Source organism: Physeter macrocephalus, chromosome 14 (genome assembly GCF_002837175.3).
Source record: "Physeter macrocephalus isolate SW-GA chromosome 14, ASM283717v5, whole genome shotgun sequence".
NCBI lineage: Eukaryota > Metazoa > Chordata > Mammalia > Artiodactyla > Physeteridae > Physeter > Physeter macrocephalus.
Genome location: NC_041227.1, coordinates 49,653,410 through 49,675,290, shown reverse-complemented (window position 1 = coordinate 49,675,290; position 21,881 = coordinate 49,653,410). Strand labels below are relative to the sequence as shown.

At 43.2% G+C, this 21,881-nt stretch overlaps 1 protein-coding gene across 1 annotated transcript in view; it reads right to left on the bottom strand.

The window, feature by feature from the left end:
• CREBBP (CREB binding protein) overlaps window positions 1-21,881 on the bottom strand; it is a 101,794-nt gene that overhangs the window by 30,309 nt on the left and 49,604 nt on the right. Inside the window, exons 4-7 of the mRNA XM_028498013.2 lie at window positions 11,758-11,998; window positions 10,301-10,414; window positions 1,708-1,950; window positions 202-304 (exon numbers count right to left, since the gene is read on the bottom strand). Of these exons, the coding sequence (XP_028353814.1) occupies window positions 202-304; window positions 1,708-1,950; window positions 10,301-10,414; window positions 11,758-11,998 (701 nt within the window). The remainder of the gene's footprint in view (window positions 1-201; window positions 305-1,707; window positions 1,951-10,300; window positions 10,415-11,757; window positions 11,999-21,881) is intronic.

The following is a 21,881-nucleotide window of genomic DNA, read 5'->3' as shown; positions in this document are numbered from 1 at the left end:
AGGGAGGGAGGGAGGGAGGGAGGGAGGGAGGGAGGGAGGGAGGGAGGGAGGGAGGGAGGGAGGGAGGGAGGGAGGGAGGGAGGGAGGGAGGGAGGGCGAGCATCACACATTTAGAAAGAATCAAGAGCTTCCCGTGGTTACCAGCCCACTTTCACATGCAACTGTCACTCAGATAGGAGCCAAATGAAACACGGGTCTTACTTCGCGGCCCCAAGGGAAGTTGGAAGAGCTGATTCTGAAATCAAGTTTGGTGGCTGCTGATCTGTTGTTATTCCTCCTGCTGGAATGTTCATTGGGTTATTTCCTTGAAAGACAAAAAGAAAAGAAATCAACCAACTCCTGAATTATAATATACACTTTAAAGTCCTGATAACAGATAAATAAAAAGTCACATATAAATAAATGATTCTTATAAGTTATAATAATAAACGCTATGGCAGGAACTCTGGGAGTTATATTTTCAACAACGGTGATCAAATTGTATAAATTCAATTGCAGTCTCCTTCCCACTGCACTTTATAACCAAAGAAAGGCATTTCTATGGAGGCTGGCTGGCATCATGAGTGCTCTGTGGCTGCAGAAAAAAACCAGAAATGATCCATCTGCAGATTCAGATTTTGATTCTGGCTTCATTAATATCATGACCTAAACAAGTAAGCTAACCTGTCACATACATGTTCATCATCTTTTTTTTTTGCATATCAGAAAGTAAAAATCATAGAAATTTAAGTGCAGGTGAAGAAGATAAAAGGTCAACTTATCTACAGTATTCATTCTAAAGTAAGAAAAAGGTGAGATAAAGAGAAGTTAATAGTCTTGTTCCAGATTATACCACCAATAGGAGTAGAGTTAGATTATAATGCAGGTTTCAGGGCTCCAACCCAGTCTCCTAGCCAGCAGGAGTAAGAGATGCATTAGGGTGATTATTTCCCAAAACGCAACAGATGAGATGTCTTTAACTGGACATTTTTAAGGGTAAAATATTTTATTAGGAAAAGAACAAAACTAGCACAACAACCTTGATTTAACTTGCTGACATAACTGTTTGGCTTAAGTCTGAGTTTAAAAGGACCATGCCAATTTGAAGAGAAACATTAAGGAGACAGTATGCAGAGATGGCAAAAACTGTGGAGAGATGTGACTGAATGATGAAACACTGGCAATTAATGGGTTGAGATGACACTAGGAAACACTAATTCATGGAGAAGTCTGAGACAGAAGAGATTTTCTGAGATTCCTGTTAACCTCCCCATGTCCAGGCTGGTCACCGCCAGCCATGAGGTAGCCCATAACCAAGACGTGCTAAGAGCTGTACCCACCTTCAGGTTCTTTGACAAATAAATGGTCTACTCAGAGTCAGTGCAAGTGGTACAACCCTAATTCTAACTTGTGAGGTTCTGTATTCTGAGCCATATGAAATGCCCTTTATGAAAACTGTCCAGACAGAAGCAACAAAAATATTGGTTCATTTGCAAATGCTATTCATTTTACAAGCCTGTAACATCTTCTGTGCACCCGACACTTTAGCCTTTTCCTGGAAGTTTTTTATTTCAATCATTTAAAAGATACCATCACCATAATATATACAAATATTAACTTGAATTTAAAGTAAAAACAGTAACTGAAAACAGCCTTGGGTTCCAGGAAGACTTGTCATTCCCAACGCTGCATGTGGACTAAGAAATTCTTGAGAGTTCTTTCACCTACCCAGGGGGTTGAGAGTCCTCATCTGCTGGTGAGTTTGAGGCTGTGCTGGTTGCTGGCCAGGAACCTGAGGCTGCAGCTGCGTCTGGGGCTGGTTCAGGTAGGGGAGTCCAAGAGCAGCATACGCTCGTTGCATGGAGCTGGGGTCTATGGGATTTGGGTTACTTAAAGAAGTGGCACTCTGTTGGCCTGTGCCAACAGAACCAATTGTGTTTTGAATTCCACTAGCTGGAGACCCCAGGATGGCTATAACAACAAACAGACAAACAAAAACAGATAAGTAAGAGAGAAGTCCACAAATGATTTAAAAACTACTGAAAAGCAAGTAAAATTTTATCAGAAGACCACCTATGTATGTCATGAAGCACTGGAACAAGGCTACCAAGAAAGGAACTGTGCAGAAAGAAGAATCCCATTCTATTCACCTATTGTGCACAGCAGTAGTTGAAGAGCAAAAAGCTGAAGAAAAATTCAAGCTTCTATGTTAGAAAACAACAGACCACAAAACCAGTGATTACCTAATCAAAGTCATCATGTATTAAATCTAGAGATTCATAAAAAGTCGGTTCTGGGGAAATAGCAAACATGTAACAACAGAAAGTTTCTGATTCTTTGGGGGTCATCAGCCACCACCTAGAAGAGCTAAGACGCCCCCTCCTGGTGCCGCTCCCCCAAGTCCTTTACTTCTCACCTGCATAGGTACAGAAGGATTAACAGAAAGAGCAGAGGTGATACCTAGTTGGTCAGTTTTGTTACTTATTAATAACTTGAGATCTATGACATGACCTTCCAAAAAACAAAAGCGCACTTCCTTGAAACTCTGGCGTACAGTGACCAGGTAACACCACACCTTTCTCTCCTACAAGTTTCCTATGCAGGAGGGCACCATGCTGAGCTCTCTGCTATGTGAAGCTGTTCGAGAAATGCTGTACTTGACAGAGTGACTATCTAGCTGAAAGGAGTGATGGACCGAGGCTTGGTGTCCCCTCAGCACCACTGATACTCAGAACTGAGCATCAAGATGCTCGGCCTCGGCAGCCAACCTCGGCTCCCATGGCCTGGCCTGAGGCTGGCTCACAGGGTGCTCTCTCCAGCTACCCTTCTTCCTGCCTGATCCCCGGAGACTAAAGGAAAAATCTGTGGCAACATAAAGAGCCCCATTCCCAAGGGCTTCAAAGTTAACAGAGATGGCCCCAAACATCCATCTGTCTGTCTGTCCATCCATCCATCCAAATGTCCTCATTTGCTGAGGACATTATGGCAGAAGTTTTATGTCTTACCATTTATTCTTACTCTTAAGAGCTCCTTTCTTTCCAACTTCCCAAAACTTTATAGTCATGTCATAAACAGCAGCTTATAAAACTGATACTATAACATATGATCTCTGATACATATAAAACACTATTGGGCCTCCCCGGTGGCGCAGTGGTTGAGAGTCCGCCTGCCGATGCAGGGGATACGGGTTCGTGCCCCGGTCCGGGAAGATCCCACATGCCGCGGAGCAGCTGGGCCTGTGAGCCATGGCCGCTGAGCCTGCGCGTCCGGAGCCTGTGCTCCCCAACGGGAGAGGCCACGACAGTGAGAGGCCCGCATACAGCAGAAAACAAACAAACAAACAAAAAACAACAAACACTATCACAAAGCCTTTCTTTAAAATTCAATTACCTTATGTGTAATAACAATATTCTCAAATTACCATCAGTGCAACTATAACATAAACAACTCAAATACTTATCAGAGTAATTTAATTAAACCAAAATGTGTTAAAAAATAAACAACTTGATAATTACACATTCCATACTATTAAATTTTCTAATAAGGATATTCAGATCTCAAACTCATTAATGCTCATTAGACACAATTACACACACCAAGCACCTCATTATTATAAATGAAAATCAATTCCCAAGGTACACTTTATGACAAGCATGTAGCTGAAATAAGTCATGTATAATACCTTATAAAAGTGTTTTTTTCTAATAGCTAATACTCCACAAAACTTTAAACACATGACACTGTACTCCTGAAACTGACATGCTAAATTTTCTAAAAGAACTATGATGTAAAAAGGAAAGTGATAATGGTAGGATGACTTATTTTTCTGTCACCTTGTGGTGTAAGAAAGAACAGACACAGACTACGTTGATACACATATTGATCAATTGTGGAGGGAGAGGAATTTAAAGAAACAAGGTGTACGTGGCCTTCCGTTTCTGGGTGAAGATGCATTAGCGACCACTTCTTCCTACTATAATCCATTCGCGTCCACACTTCCCCAAATGCCATCCTTTTAGCCAAAATTCCCCATCCTAGGACAAATGCCATTCCCAAGCCCAAGGCCACTTATGGGGCAGCCAGCACGTCTCGTGGAAGCTGCTGACATGGTCAATGTATTTTTTGTTTGTGTTAAAAGCATTTATGTCTTAAATGGAAACATTACTGTATTTTTTACTTTAAAAGAAAACACATCTATCTGAAGACAAGCAAACGCTTATGTGGTAATTGATATTTCTAACAATTTAGAGACAAAGGAAAACAAAATACAAACAAATAAAAAGCGTCTCTAACATATACGCATGGCCCAATTTGAGTCCAAATGCTGCTATGAGATATCACAAATTATCTCATAAGGGTAAGGGAACACAGGCATTTCCTATGGGGGCGACAGCTGATTGAAAGGGGTATAAGCGCTAGATGCTCTAGCTCTCCGTGAACATTCTGCTGGTGTCTTGGGCAGCAGTTAGTCTTCCCTGAATTCCCCCAGCACCTCCTGGGCCTCTGCTTCTCTCTGGGCATCTGAGCTTCCTGCACTCTCTCGCTCACTCATTCACTCAACTTGCTGTACAGACTGCGTGCAGACTGGATGTTGGGGACTCTGCGAGGCTCCGGGATATGCACTCACGGAGCAGAGGGTCTGATGGGAGAGCAACAAATTTATCTAATAATACTGACAAATGTAAGGCTGCAGCTCTGGACCCCATATCACATTCAATGGTCCTAATCTCCTCTTCCCTGCACGTTCCCTAAAGGGTGGACCAGTGTGCGACGCATCTGAATTCTTCCCATGTTGTGGTGCCCAGCACAGGGAAACGAGGTGCAAGTGAGCTGCGGCAGTGTAGCAGGTGCCCTCCCAGCACTGAGGGCTTTAAGGCCGAACAAAAATGAAAGGAGTGCTAAAACAGCAAGGCTTCATTTATCTCGTATCATTGAGAATACAGCCTGCTGTACTGATGTTTACCCTCCCCCCGCCTTTTTTTTTTGGCCGTGCTGCAAGGCTTCTGCAGTATCAGTTCCCTGACCGGGGGGGGATCGAACCTGGGCCCCCACAGTGAAAGTGCAGACTCCTAACCACTGGACCACCAGGTAATTCCCATTTACCTCTTTAAATGTCAAAACCTCGTTCTTTTTACCATTTTTACATCGTTTTCTTTCTTAGAGCTCAATGCTATGTTTCATACACAATCAATCCTTAGAATATCACACCACACAGTGTCTCAATACCTCTCAATACAGTGTGGGTTCCTCTCCCTTGAGTATCAGTCGGCATTCCTGCTACGTCAAAACACCCTCAACCCCTCCACTGCCCCACCGTTCCCCTTCTGTTGCAGGTATACCAGGAGCCCATGACTTAGGAAATAAAAGGCCAAGTTTCATAGCTGGCTCTGCCCAGGACTCACCCACCACTTTTCAAGGCAGTCCTTCCCCAGTGAGCACAAAGCCTCACGGATAGGGTCCATGTACGCTATACACTGCTACTTTGCAACATTCAATTCACCAGAAGTTCCAGTCCCCAGTCATTCTCAAAAAAACTGTGCTCAATTTGGAAATCCAATGAAAACGGACACACTGAACTCCAAAGCTTTGTGAGGTTGGTGGGGGACATGCCATGGAGCAGGCAAAGCATCTACTACTTGGTCATCACTTAGATTTCCACTGAAAAAGCCAAGCTGAAATTTACTCAGACCCGCAGACGTCTCTGCAGAGCTGCTCCCACAGCACAGGGCTTCACATGCACTGTGCACCAGGACCCCCCTTCCTCTCCAGGATCTTCATGTGCACAGCACGGGGCACAATGACAAAGGGGAACACCTGAGCCCCAGGGCCAGGCCTCCCATCACAGCCACCACCAAGCAAGAATGCATGCCTTGCAGCAGGTTTTCCTTAGAAGCCAAAGACTCAGAACTGGCAACCCTGTGTCTCCCAGAAGAGCAAGGACAAAGCTGTTCCGATGAAGTCTATCACCAGCGAAGGTTTGGTACTTAAATCAGGGCAAACAAGCCCAATGCTCTGTCCCTACAGCCAGAGGCTGCCCTTCCCCCTCCGCTCCCCGCCCCTACCCGAGGGCTGTCAGAGGTGGCTGAAGGTCTCTGGGGAGCCCTCAGGTGGAACAGGTGGCCATCCCACAAGTGCTCGCTGACCACCAGGCAGGTGTCTTGAGGGCACGTTTTAAGGAAGACTCAACACCCTGAAGGAATGCATTTCAAACAATCAGAGCGGTCTAAAGTTGGAACTCACAGCAGGGCCAGGTAGTGAGCACCAAGCCAGTAGAGGTATTCAAGTCACAGGTCTGGGTTCTGCCAACTGAGACCCTGTGGAGGCTCACAGTGAGGTGCAGCCCAGGGCCCAGGCAGCCCTGGGCAGTGAGTGGGCTGGTGTGGCTCTGGGGCTGACCCTGGGGCACCCATTCTGACAGTCCTTCTGATCTGAGTTGGGAAACCTGTGGTTTCCCCCAGAGGACAACTCACACCTTCTCAAAAGTTCCAGAACAGACACTCCGCCCTTCAAGGCATTCAGAGCAGCATGTCCCGATCACCTGGGAATTTGTTAAAATGTAGTCTAGTAACACAGGAGGTCTGGGATGAGGTCCAATTTTCTGCATTTCTAACACACAACCTGTGGGTGCCCGTGCAGTTGGTCTGAGGACCACATGTTGAGTAGCAATAACCCCACTGACGAGGCAACATGAATTCAAATAGGGAATTCGGTCATGTGTTCCCACAGCCCCGTCCCTGTTGCCACCCTGTACAGTACTGGAATTTACTGGGAGTCAGATGCCAGGACTGACATTAGGTATATACCTTGCAAAGTCCTAATTATTCAATAAAACCTGATTATCTGTATAAGGGATGGATAACTCAAGATCAGTGATTGCAGAATCTCTTGAAAATAACTCAAGGAAAAATTAAACAAAATCTCAACCCAGGCCAAAGAGGTCTGAGTTTCCTTTCAATGACCACTGTGTAGGCTCCATAGGAGATTCTGGCAGGTTCTCCCAATAGAGACATCAGTGAGAGAAGTTAGATAAGTAGGATGTGTGCACCAGGTAAGGTGAGCATCTGTGGGAAACCCTGCCTGGAAAACACAGCCTCAGTGGACACAGGTGTGTCTCAGTCCCCAGGGGTCCTTACCACCCACTACAAACCTTACTATAAGCACAGGAACCTCTGAATCCAGTCAGATCTGTGCCCTTGCAGGCATATCAGCTGTGCTGTCTAGAATGCTCTTCCATTGTTATTTTATTGAAATTGGGCTTTGCCCAGCCCCACCCTCCAGCACACTCTGATCCTCCCTGCCAGGACTGCTGATAATACTGACTTGCCTCTACCTCACTCCTCTGACTGATGCCATCGTCACATCATTTTTAATGTACAGCTGACCCTTAAACAATGCGGGCTTGAAGAGCACAGGTCCATGTACACACAGATGTTCTTCAACAGCAAATATGACACCCACACATTGTCATCTGCAGATGCAGAACCATAGACACGGAGGAACCAAACTGCCAATGCAGTGGGAAGGCCGTGGTTTCATTGACTGATTGACTGATTTATGCTGCACTGGGTATTACCTGTGATACGTGGGATCTTTTAGTTGCGGCATGCGGACTTCTTAGTCTCGGCATGTGAACTCTTAGTCGCTGCATGCATGTGGGATCTAGTTCCCTGACCAGGAACCGAACCCAGGCCCCCTTCACTGAGAGCGTGGAGTCTTACCCACTGGACCACCAGGGAAGTCCCGGGCCGTGGATTTTTGACTGTGCAGAGGTTTGGTGCCCCTGGCCCCTGAGCTGTTCATGGGTCAACTGGATATATTCTAACAATGGAGCTGACTCTCAGCTGCTAGAGGGTCAGATCCACAGTTCCTCTCTATTGCCTAAACCCCGTTTCACACATGATAAGCACAACTTGCTTCAGGAGAGGAGGAACAGCAACAAACATTTACAGAAAAGATATTGCTACAACTTTCTCGTTCAGCCTATCAAAGTCCTTTGCACTCAGAAGACTATAGTGCTACAGCCAAAGGAATAGCCTCAGAGCAGAAACGTAATTTGAGAAGCATGTAAAAAAACAAACAGAAAGCACTTTCATTTCTTTCATGAAAATTTGCCAAAACCTTGCACAAGTTAGTCTACACCTTCTCCATGACTTTATATTATAAAATCACCCTGGTAACACCTTACATTATGACTAGGAGAAACACTGTGGTTTACCACTTCTGAGAGCACGCACTGGATCAATTGTCACAACAGTCAGGCAGTTATAAGGAGTTTAAAAAAAAAAAAAACCCACATTCATTTTTCTTTTTTTTTTTTTAAACAAAAACCACACAAAGTGTTTCTTAAAAAGAGAAATCTTTACAATTGTCATGGCAATACATATTAAAAACCAAAAGAGCTCAGAAAATCCACAGCCCCAAATTAAAAGTTAAGAATGATGTCTTAATTCATTACTCACGGAATTAATACTGTACAACCACAAACTCGACAAATGAATATTTTGGCACTTAAAACGCCTACTGGGCTTCCCTGGTGGCGCAGTGGTTGAGAGTCTGCCTGCCAATGCAGGGGACACGGGTTCAAGCCCTGGTCTGGGAGGATCCCACGTGCCGCGGAGCAACTGGGCCCGTGAGCCACAACTACTGAGCCTGCGCTCTGCAACGAGAGGCCACAACAGTGAGACGCCCGCGCACCGCGATGAAGAGTGGCCCCTGCTGCAACTGGAGAAAGCCCTCGCACAGAAACGAAGACCCAACACAGCCAAAAAAATTTAATTAATTAATTAATTAAAAAAAACAAACACGCCTATTACTGAAATACATCCTAAAACACAAGAAACTAACCATCACAACATACTAGTTAAAAAAAATGTTTTACACTAACTTGGAAGGAAAACCAGACTGCATTCCACTAGAACTACTGTCCCAAATATCTGGTTCTAGAAGACCCAGACTCCTAGATCTTCACTTTATATAAGAGATGTCCTGGAAAATTGTATATTAATTCAATTTTTGGTTAATCAAAGTATAATTTAACTGATTTAGGAAAGTGACTTTTAAAGGAAGCTTAGCATGACCCCTTCTGCAGGGAGGGAGGGAGGATGACAGGCCTGTGGCCCTGGACCATCTCTCCTGTGCCGTGGACACCCAGCCATGTGGGGCAGGCTCGTGAGGGACCCTCTTGGAAGGGAGGAGCTGGGCTTGTTGAGAGGAAAGCATGTGGCCTGCACAGTGCTCTGAGGAACAGTGTGCTTGTCCATCTTTCCTTGTGCCACATGGAAACAACCAGAAAGAAAAGCAGCACATGTTCTCCAGGCAGCAGTGGGGTCTGAGGCAGGTGATCAAGAAGAATGAGAGTAATGAACACATAACGACAAACAGGGGAGGGTGGCAAGACGGCACAGATGAGGTGGAGGAAGACGAAGACGATGGTGCTGGAGTCACGGGGAGCAGCTCCAGCCCAAGGGGTGACACGAGATTCAAGGGCACGGCCTATCTGCCCAAACTGAGGGACACACCCAAAGACCACAGTTTCACCTCGGAAATGACAGGACGGGACTTAAAATTCGGGAGAGATGCTCATCCTTTCCCTGCTCTGATGCCTACAGGGAGGCCCTGGGAGCCACTCACAGGCCTCCTAAGCAGGGCGCTGCTTAGCCGATCAGCTAAGGGCTACAAAGATCGACTGGAAAGATGACAAAACGACGGGAATGATCAGGATGCAGCCAGTCCTGGTGCAGAGACTCTCAATTTGTGCTGAATAAACTGTTAGTTATGCAACTAGGTCTGGGAACTGCATCTCCAAGGAGGAAACCTCCTAAACGTCTGCACGTGGGATTTTACCCTGACCCCCTGACTCTTCTAGAACACGGAGTCCTCAAAACTTACTTTAGAATAATTCCAAAAGAAGTGTCCAGTCTACTCCACCCCTCACCCCGAAGTCGCCGCCATTATAGTGACATGACACTCAAATCCTCAGATACTGAGTATCTGTCAAGAAACATGAAGAGTCATGTTGGCTCTCGGCTCTCTGAACAAAGTGACGCCCCTCTTTTGCACTCACTGCTCTGCTGTGACCAATTCTAGTGCTGGGGGTGGAGGGTGGGGGGGATTCCAAAGCGACCATGTCACTGAACACATGGAAGACCTGTCTACTCGTTAAGCTGAGCTTCACCCTCAGGTCTCCACCTTGGCACCTCTGCTCCCACTATACTTTGCGGTTAGTAGTTTCTGCCCTGCTTCCTACCTACTCCTCTGTATTCTCTTTAGAAATAGCTTATCATCTCATCGCCAAGCTTCTCTACCCCCAATGCTCACTTACTTTGTTGGTTTCGCTTGTCACTGGCATTTTTCAAAGGGAGGCAAACAGGACAGTCATGTCGTGTGCAGTTCTTCCAATGAGAGATGATTTGTCGTGAAGATGCACAATGGGCAACTATGACCAGAAAAACAACGAGATGTTATTTTTCTATCCAAATCGTCACACTTTCAATTACACCTAAATTATAATGCCAGCTTCCATAAAAAAATGGTAACAAGTGTAACCACAGCACAGTGCAGGCAGTCCTCAACTTACAAACAGGCTATTTTCCAAAAAGTTTGTAAGTCAACTACTGAGAGTTCCAAACAAAAACTTCCCATAGAAGCAATGTTATGAATGATGGTGAATAAGGTTCAGCCCATGAATCAAACACAAAACGAAAACTACTCGACCTGAAATACTGCACAACTGGAATGAAAGGCAGAACAAATAATAATTCTGCGATGTCACTATTTACAATAAAAATTCTACATTATGTCTAAGGATGAAACCATCTAAATACTATAGCTGAAGAAATACAGACAGAAGCAAATGAGAGGTCTGTGGAGACTCTGAAGGGGACGCTGGGCACTTCTCAAAGTGTTTGAGAGGGCAGCTGTGCCTGGTCCCTCTGTCTTTATTTTTGCTTCCATGTGAAGGTGCTGTCACTTCTTTCTAAAGGTCTAGCATGACCCTCCTCTGCTTTTCCATCAGGATCAGGGTTACACCTGGGACTCACAAATGTCACAAGGGAAAGAGGGAGATCAGGGAGAGACTCTCCCCAAGGTTTAGGAGCACAAGTTTGAAGAGAAGGAAAGAGAATAAAGATTAAAGGAAAGTAGAGTTGTTAGTAAGAAACAGTCTCTTCGGGAGAACTGGGGTGTCTGCTATAGAAGAGCAGGCGGGGTGGGGGGGAGGGGCACATGACTCGCCTGAGTCCCCCTCCTGGAGGGGAAGGAAGGAGTGGCAGGGATGATACGGTGCATAGTTTCCCATGTCACAGACAGTCACCCAGGACAACTTCACCAGTATCCCAATGAGCCTCAAGACGAAAGGGTAGAGGAGCAAGGCAGTGGGCCCCTGGCAGTGTGGGCACACAAAACGACTGCAAGACAGATGCTCTAGGTTCTTGGAAGGGCGTTTGTATGCGTGCATGTGTGTGAGCTACACTGTCCAAAAGAAAACCGTGATCTAGACAGTTATGACGAAGACAGTGTCAAGAAGGGACAAAGGTCTTCCATGACAGAGGAAGGCAGAAAAGAACAAATGCAGGGCACAGCCCCAGCCAGCAGAAGTTCACAGAATATTATAAAACCAAATCGCCTTTCTCCTTAGCAGGTAAATGTCCAGAGGCATCTGACTGGTCGGCGTGTGGGGATGTAGGTGGTGGGAACCTTATTAACAAGAGAGGTGCCTGAGAATAACAGACAAATTTCAGCCTAAGCTCTGCCCCCAGGACTTCAGAAAATGGCACTTACCTTGACAGGCTTTCCCAGCCTGACAATGCGTCATGTGATTCAAAACATTTTTCATGGTTCGACAATGTGGGAGAGAGCAGGCCCGAACCTCTCCATTTGCTTGTTCTCGCCTCTGACATTTATGAGCGTGAAGCAGTAGAACCAGCTGCTGCTGTATCAGTTTGCGTTTTTCAGGATCTGCAGTAGGGCCCGTTGCAATTGCCTGTGTGGGTCCAATTCCCACTGATGTTTGCATCTGAGACTAAAATAAAACAAATTAATAAAAATATTTTAATAAGCTTTCAGAGTTCCAATTCACGTTCATTAATTATTTTTCAAACTAATGTTAAAGCTGATGGATAGTATCAGCCACAGAGAGAAGGCAGCTGGTGAGGTTCTCTTTAACTCATTGGCAACTTTAAGGAAGATCCAGAGGCACAGAAATAAACCAACTCAGAAGCAAGGCTGGTTAAAGTTCACTTTTGTATGATCATCTGAGAGCAAGAAAGCGATGCTTATTCTAAACTGTAGTAACAAAAACCCAATTCACTCTACAATACACACAAGTGCACGAAAAGCTGTTACTATATTAGGTTCAACCATATGAAACTGTTGTTTCTGTAGGCCCAAATGACCAAACATTGGCAATTTCATATGATTCAACCTAATTAAGAAGATTGCCAAGGCCTGACTAATCACAACCCACTGCGAATATCTGATGGAGCATAAGAATCAGAGCCACCCTTTGGATTTCATAATCTTGTTGACCAGAGGGACAAAACTTGCAGCATTCATTACCTCTCCTAAAAGAATAAGACAGGACTTCCCGGGTGGCACAGTGGTTGAGAATCTGCCTGCTAATGCAGGGGACACAGGTTTGATCCCTGGTCCGGGAAGATTCCATGTGCCATGGAGCAACTAAGGCTGTACGCCACAACTACTGAGCCTGCACTCTAGAGGCCGCGAGCCACAACTACTGAGCCTGTACGCCACAACTACTGAAGCCCATGCGCCCTAGAGCCTGCGCGCTGCAACTACCGAGCCCATGTGCCGCAACTACTGAAGCCCGAGCACCTAGAGCCCGTGCTCCGCAACAAGAGAAGCCACCACAATGAGAAGCCTGCGCACCGCAATGAAGAGTAGCCCCCGCTCACCACAACTAGGGAAAGCCCATGCGCAGCAATGAAGACCCAACGCAGCCAAAAAATAAAATAAAAAGTTAAAAAAAAAAAGAATAAGACAGGATTTATCTTGAATACAACCACCCAGTACAATTGTTAATGCTTATGAAATGCTTTGCCTTCCACTAAAATTTCTACACAGACATCTGACAATATTTTTTCTAAAAGTATTCGATGATCTGCTAAAGATTCAAAAATACAGTTTAGCTGCTCTCAGCCTTTCAAAGTAATAGGCCAGACCAACCAAATATCTCTTAAGTGCAAAGAAAATGGAAAAGGTGACCTGTGGAGACCACCTTCTTACTCTTTACCAACTACCAACATTCTTCACACAAATTTACTAAAGAAACTTGTGAAATCAGAGAAATGTAATGTTCCTAATATACAACAATATAATCCATAGCTCAGGGATTTCTAATCTTCTGCTCTGACAGTCACACTCCTGGCCTGATTTCACAACACTCAGTGCCTCCCATGAAGTACACCACCACTCTGATTTTCCAAATTAAGAATCAAAACTATACACCTGCAATTAGGGGAAAACCAAGTATAATGATATTTCTTAATGAACCAAAGCTCATTTAAAGTTACAGGGTTTTGTGCTTTGGTTTTATCTTGATGAGAACTCAGAAAATAAGTGTGTAGAAAATTCGCCTGGCTTTGCTCAGGAGCACAACCCCTGGAAGTCTAACCAGAATCCAAAGCAAAAACAAAGTTCAAGCTGAGAGGTCGAGCTTCCTGACTGGTAGAGAAAACAGCCTATTTTCCTTATGTCTATTTTTTTCCCTGATTATAAAAGCAATATATGCACCTGGTAGAAAATGTGGAAAGCAAAAGAACTAAGGAAATAATTAACATGTGAAATCCTGACAGCCAGGAGTCCACTACTGAAGAGTAGACAGGTTTTTCTTCTTCCAGTCTTTTTTCCTATGCACATGTGTACGTATGAACCATCTGGCTTCGTATTTAGTCCAGGTTATGTCCCATACCATTAAGTTGTAGTATGATGTGTAATGAACATGTGGCTATACACTTGTTTATCCAATCTCGTATGACTGGGCATAAACTGTACCCCCTCCCTTTTTTCTGGTACTTTAAAATAAAGCTCCAATAGCCTGTGACTATGCCCCCAGCAGCATTCAGTATCAATGTTAAATGTTTCACAACTGATCAACTTATTCCCACAGACTAGAAAGTCCAAGCAGAAATCAATAAGAATAGAAGAATATGAGAAATGCAAGATGATCCTTGTTCAGGTCTCTTCTGCATTTATAAAAATTTCAAACATATGGAAAATAGAGAGGAAAGGATACCATTATCACATCTAACAAAATGAAGGATTCTTTTTTTAAAAAAAATAAATTTATTTATTTATTTGTTTTTATTTTTGGCTGTGTTGGGTCTTCATTGCTGTGCCTGGGCTTTCTCTAGTTGCGGCGAGCAGGGTCTACTCTTCATTGCGGTGCGCGGGCTTCTCATTGCTGTGGCTTCTCTAGTTGTGGAGCATGGGCTCTAGGCGCGTGGGCTTCAGCAGTTGTGGCACTCGGGCTCAGTAGTTGTGGTTCACGGGCTCTAGAGCACAGGCTCAGTAGTTGTGGCACATGGGCTTAGTCGCTCTGCGTCATGTGGGATCTTCCCGGACCAGGGCTTGAACCTGTGTCCCCTGCATTGGCAGGCGGATTCTTAACCACTGTGCCAGCAGGGAAGCCCGAAATGAAGGATTCTTTAATATCTGCTAATATCTAGTCCCTATATAAATTTCTCTACTTGCCCCCAAAATGTCTTTTAGAGCTGGTCTGCACAAATCAAGACCCAATTCAGACCCAAACCCTACATCTGGTTATCGTCTTTAAGGTTCTTCATCTCCTGCCACCCTCCCTCATTTTCTCATGGCACTGACTTGAAGAATCAAGCCAGTTGTCCTCCTCCCATTTCTTAAAATACAGAAATGCTACATACAAAAAAATATATATCATACAAAAATCTGGTAAAAATCTCAACCTTAAGATTAAATTATAAAAGACTTTTAAAAGTTACTAAAAATTAACACATTGCTTCTCATCTGGGATGTTCTTAATATAGCATATTTTGAGCTATACGTGACAGTATATTGAAACCTCAACATGTAGAAATAGCATGACTGGAAACTATACAGCACATTCAAACCTTGGTCTTTACTTTGTCTATCTGTAGATGCTTAATAAGCTCTACACACTGCTTACATGTGTCTCAAAAAACATGATCGATGGTGAAGCTGAGTCTGCAGCAAAATGGAAGAGAAGACATGTCTTGTGTCCCTGTGTTTGGCCTTCCCCATATAACTCCACGTACTTGCTCAAGGCTATTCCAGTTTGCAAAGTGCTTACAAACTTAGGGCGCATTTAAGTTCCTCCTCTCTCAGACTGGTGTTCAGCAAGACAGAAGAGGTGTATGAACTCCTGCAGAAATCTGTCAGAAGCAGCCTTCAGACTCTACCAACTTCCCTGCTCAGTCCCCACTGTCCAGGCGGGCATGGAGAATGGAAAAAAAGCGCTCAGACAAGAACCTCCCTTTATTATTATTTTTTTTTTGTGGTATGCGGGCCTCCCTCTGCCGTGGCCTCTCCCGTTGTGGAGCACAGGCTCCGGACGCGCAGGCTCAGCGGCCATGGCTCACGGGCCCAGCCGCTCCGCGGCATGTGGGATCCTCCCAGACCGGGGCGCGAACCCGGTTCCCCTGCATCGGCAGGCGGACGCGCAACCACTGCGCCACCAGGGAAGCCCAAGAACCTCCCTTTAAACATACAGAACAAAACCTGCAAATTCCCCCCAAAGTAATTTATAATTTTATGCAACTTTATTTTTGCAATAACCAAGAAAATTTTGAAAAGCAGTAAGAATGAAGGAGGAATCTATCCTGCCAGACACCAAAACTATAAAGCTATAGATTTCTTTACATAAGTCTAGAAAAAGATACATGTACATATAAAATTAGTGTATTATACAGGTGGTATTTTAAATTGGAGGGCTGTGGCGGCAATCTTTGCTCCTTGTATCACCTTAAAATATAAAATAAATTCCAGGTGAATTAAAGTGAATAAAGTAGATTAAAACGGATAAAAATACTAGAAAAAAATATTTTTAGTATGACAATAAGAAAAACTTAACACAAAGAAAAACAGAGCAAAATTTAAAAAGTGAGAAACAGGGAAAATGGTTGCTTTTGAGAAGTGGAAACAGTGAGTCAAAAGATAGGGCCATTATTAAAGCTCCTTATATATGTTGCTAAATTGTTTTCCAGAAAGGTTGTGGCAGTTTTTATTATATAAAGAACTCAGGGGAAAAAAAAAAAAAGATACTACTCCATTAAAAAGTTGGGCAAAAAAAAAAATGTACAGATACCTCATAAAATAAATAAACAACAAACATAAAAAAATGTTCTACACCTCGGTGCCAAGACAACTCAACGGAGAGAAGAATAGTCTTTCCAACCAACAGAGATAAAAAGGATAGGACAACTGGATATCCACATGCTAAAGAATGAAGGTGGACCCCTTCTTCACATCATACTCAAAAATTAACTCACAATGAATCAAAGGCCTAAATATGAGAGCTAAAACTATAAAACTTTTAGAAAAAAATCATAGGAGTAAACCTTCATGACCTTGGATTAGGTAATGGATTCTTAGATATGTCACCAAAAGCACAAACCACATCAATGAAAAAAATAAACTGGACCTCATTAAAATTAAAAGCTGTTACGCTTTGAAAGACACCATCAAGAAAGTGAGAGACAACCCAAAGAATGGGAGAAAACATCTGCAAATCATAGATGTGATAAGGCACTTGTATTAAAAAAAACCCTTAAAACTAATGATTAAAAAAAAAGAACCTAATTTTTTTAAATGGACAAAGGATATGAACATTTTCCCAAAGAAGATATACAAATGGTCAATAAGCACATGAAAAGACGCTCAGCACTATTAGCCATCATCAGAACCACAATGAGTTACCATTTTACACCCACTAGGGTAGCTACAATTTAAAAAACGAGACAGTAACAAGTGTTGGTGAGCACGTGGAAAAACTGGACTCTCACACACCTCTACTGGTGAGAATGTCAAATGGAACAGCAACTTTGGAAAATACTCTGGCAGTTCCTCAAAAGGTTAAACCTGGAGTTACCATATGGCCCAGCAATTCCCCTCCTAAGCATATACACCCAAGAGAATTGAAAACATATGTTCACATAAAAACATGTACACAAATGTTTGTAGCAGCACTATTCCTAACAGCCAAAAAAGTGGAACGAACTTAAATGCCCATAAACTGATGAATGGAAAAAAGTGAATATATCCAAAATGGAATATAATCCAACCACAAAAAAGTACCAATACATGCTACAACATGAATGAACTTCGAAAACATTGTGCTAAGTGAAAACAGCCAGTCACAAATGACCACATGTTGTATAATTCCATTTCTATGAAATGTCCAGAATAGGTAAATCCATAGGGGCAGAAAACAGATTAGTGGTTGCATCTGGCTGAAGGTCTGGGGGAAATGGAAGGAACTTGCTAAAAGTACAGTTTCTTTCTGGAATATGAAAATGTTCTAAAATTGTGGTTGGCGGGCTTCCCCGGTAGCAGAGTGGTTAAGAATCTGCCTGCCAATGCAGGGGACACGGGTTCGAGCCCTGGTCCGGGAAGATCCCACGTGCCGCGGGGCAACTAAGCCCATGCGCCTCAACTACTGAAGCCTGTGCGTCTAGAGCCCGTGCTCCACAACGAGAAGCCACCGCAATGAGAAGCCCACGCACTGCAACGAAGAGTAGCGTCCACTCACTGCAGCTAGAGAAAGCCTGTGTGCAGCAATGAAGACCCAACGCAGCCAAAAAATAATCAAAAAAGAAAAAATTTTAAAAATAAAATAAAATTGTGGTTGGTGATGGTCGCACAATACACTGAATGCCATTAAACTGTGCACTTTAAAAGGGGGAAGGAACACTGTATGGGACATGAATTATATCTCAGTAAAGCTGTTTTAAAATGAGTTCTATCTCACTAATCATCAAAGAAATGAAATTAGAACAAAGAGGCATCTTTCACCTATCAATATGACAACGATAAAAAAAATGGTATCAATGAGGGTATAGAGACAGCAATTTTCAGAGATTTTGGTGATAATGCAATTTAGTACGACTCTGGAAAGCAACATGTATCAAAAAGAAAAATGTGCATTTCTTTTGATCCAGTAGTTCTACTTCTTATAATTTATTATTAGGGAAGTAACCGGACTAGTGTGCTAAAATGTATGTACAAAGATAGCCACGACGCCTTGATTAAATCACTGAATACTGGAAAACTCCTAAATGCCTATCAAAGATGGACTAATTAAAAAAAATTATGGCTACAGACCTCATGAAATCATATGCAGTCATGAAAAGTAAGGTGGACCTCAAGTGACCCCAGTCAAAGCCACATGGAACGTAAGGGCCCAAAGCCAAGCCCTATCCAAATCCTTGATCCACCAAAAATTGTGAGATATAGCAAAATGATTATTTGAGGCAAACAAAATTAGTAACAATAATAATGTAGACCTTCATGCTTTCATGAAAAGCTGTCTATAACATATTAAGTTACAAAGGAAAGTTATAAAATAGTACCATAAAGTCATTTGGTTTTTCTTTATTAACTTTATATTTTGTACCTGTTCTTAGAAAAACTTTGTTAAGATTATTTGGTGGTTATCTCTGGGCAGGGGTGGGATCGTGTTTATAATTATGTATTGTTTGAATGTTTTACAAGTGTCCACTATTTTTATAAACAAAAAACATTCTACTTTGGTGGGGATCAGAAGAATCAGTAGAAAACAATGAACAATTAAATATAAAAAATAAAATTGTAAAGGTACTAGAAAGTATTAAATGAATATTTTGTAATGCAAAAGTGGTAAAGGCCTTCATAAAAATATGTAAAGCAGGGGCTTCCCTGGTGGCGCAGTGGGTGAGAATCCGCCTGCCGATGCAGGGGACACGGGTTTGTGCCCCAGTCCGGGAAGATCCCACATGCCGCGGAGCGGCTAGGCCCGTGAGCCATGGCCGCTGAGCCTGCGCGTCCGGAGCCTGTGCTCCGCAACAGGAGAGGCCACAACAGTGGGAGGCCGGTGTACCGCAAAAAAAAAAAAAAAAAAAAAAAAAAAGTAAAGCAGTGACTCCTAACCAATCCCCAGTAAAACCTCTTCAAATACAGATTCCCCATTTTCCCTCCCAGAGACTATGATTCGCAAATCTGGGGCAGAGCCAGAGGCATTTCTATTTGTTAAAGTTCCACAGGGGGTGCTTTATTATATTTAGCTTTCTACTTTTTAAAGATTTTCCAAAATGAACATGTATGTACTTTCACAGTTAGAATAAAACAAAACATTTAAGAGCAAAAGGGCCACAGGTGATTCTGATGTAGCAGCAGCCATGCATAATGGAAAAGCATCAGGGCTAGGCCACTGTAATGGCAACCAACAAACTAGGAAAAATATCTGAAACACACAAGACAAAGCAAATAACACTGCAGGTATTATTCTTTTTCCTCTCCTTGGCCAGTCTTTATTTCTCAAGGACTTTGTGCCAGGCTCTGTGTTCAGTGCCCAACAGCATCAGCTCATTTAATACCCCCCCCAAGGGAGGACTAACTCAGGGCCCAAAGTGGCACTGGGCAGTGGTGGAGAGGGGTATCTAGCAGTACAGTGCCCACCTTTTAACCCTCCTGCTGCCCACCTTGTCAGAGGGTTGCCCACCTTGCTTTATAAAGCATTCTAAGAGAATCTAACAGAAAAACTGGCCAAGGACAGGAACTAAGCAACTCAAAAAATAAAAGCATACTAAACATAAGTACTTTAATTCTTACGAGTAATCAAGAAATGCAAATCAAAATAATAAGACCGTTTCCTCCTATCAAAGGACAGAGTGATAATCCCCAGCCTTGGGAGCATCGTGCGATAGTAGTGACCTGGTTCGTGGCTTTTGTTGGAAGGCAATATAACAGTATCCATTAAAGGCCTTAAAATATATGAAATTTGCATTTCAGTAATTCCCATCAGATCACATGCAATTCCTAATCATGGAAGGGGGAGGTTACCACGGCGTGGGAGTCACATTGGTGCAATCGTGACCACCCCCCACCCCTGCCTGTCAACATTCTGGACGATGAGTAACAGCAGGGGAACACAAAGCACATGATCTAAGGGCTGTGGAGGGTCCAGCCCACTCCCCTTTTCAGTCTTTGCTAGATCTTTGCTCTTTGCATGTGTCACGTGTCACCATAACTCAACCATCATTTACACCCCTGTCCATCACACGACCTTGAAGCGCAAACATTTTATATTTATTGTGGTGTATTCCTTAATTTTTAAAGGAGTTTGATGTATTTTTATTAGGGTTGCGCTATTGTTACATAGGTTTGAGTAATCAGCACCAACCCCATTTTTTAAAATGCCCTTTATTCTATCCTAAGGATAGAATCACAGATATACACAAGGAGTATGTATAATAAAGTTTATTCTGGCATTCTTTCTAGAAAAGGAAGTTATTTTCCATGAAGCATCCAAGAACAGATTATAATGTCTGCAAAGGACTCTGTAATGCAAACAGAAAGAAGCAGACACTGACCAAGACAGAAGAGGGAATGAAAGTGCTTCCTCCTGCCACACAACCACTGCCTCCAATTCATGTCAGGCTGGGATTCCTAGAGATGGCCCTTCAGGATCAACCTGGCCCAGAACTTCTACATTACTGATGGAGTCCAGACCCACACTCCTCTGACATACTCCCCTGGCCCACCTGGAAACTACTTCTTCCCAACCTCCACTTAAAAGTCAGCAAATGACACCAAAGCAAATACCAGGTGGGACAAAGTGTTGTTCTGCAATATTTGCTTGTTCTGATTCCCCCAGAAGGACCCTAGAACAGCTGGGTACACAAAGCTTTGCAGTCATAAAATAAAGAATATGCTCATTAAATGCAGAGCTACCAAACTAGGAAGAAGTGATAATCACCTGAGATGATAAAGATCAATTGGTAAGAAACAGAACATAGTTGTTTAGATAGAAGGAATAATGTTTCTAAGTGTTTTCTCCTTTTTGCTTGGTGTTTGTTGATTTTTAAAAAAATAAGATTACCTTACAATTTAAGATTTAAATTCAATAGGGAAATAATTTAAAATGAGCAAGCTGGACCAGAATGATTTCTAAGCAATCCTCCAAATGAGAAACGCTGTGATTTCACAACAGAAAACAAATGGCTAAGTCAAGAAAGAAAACTCGATGGGTGAGCCAGAGGGCAAAGGCACAGGACTGACAACTGGACAGACCCACTCTCTCCCCTGCCCTAAGGTCACTCCTTCCGACCCAGAGAGTCGGTCTGCCATTGAGGGCTGAGCGGTCAAATGCACCTGTGCAAAGAAACCCTAAAAGGTAAAAGCTGCTGAATCTATTCCAACAGCCAAGGTGACAGGCCAACCAGACCAGCAGGTCTTAACTGAGTTAAGGGGTCTTCACAGCATCAGGCCCATTCACCGAATGAGAATTACCAATCTACTAAAAACTTTTAAGGAATAATCTTCTTGACCATCAATATATACGAACATATTCTTCAAGAACATTTATTACAGTAAGGTTTTGATAACTTGGCAAATTAATCATTTGACTGAAAAATAAGTTTTTGGTGACTTGAGCCTTAGGGCCATTTCAGATAATTGTGGAAAAAAGTAAAAAGAAGTTAGGGTAATTAGGGCTGCAAAAAGACTGTTGTGGTTCCTGGCTCTTCAGACACAGTATTGCACTTACATCTTTGGTAGCTACGACTATCTCCTTCCAGATCCATTAAATGTGCTATCTACTGAGTTCTTCTTCTTTTTAAAAAATATATATTTTAGGGGCTTCCCTGGTGGCGCAGTGGTTGAGAATCTGCCTGCCAATGCAGCGGACACAGGTT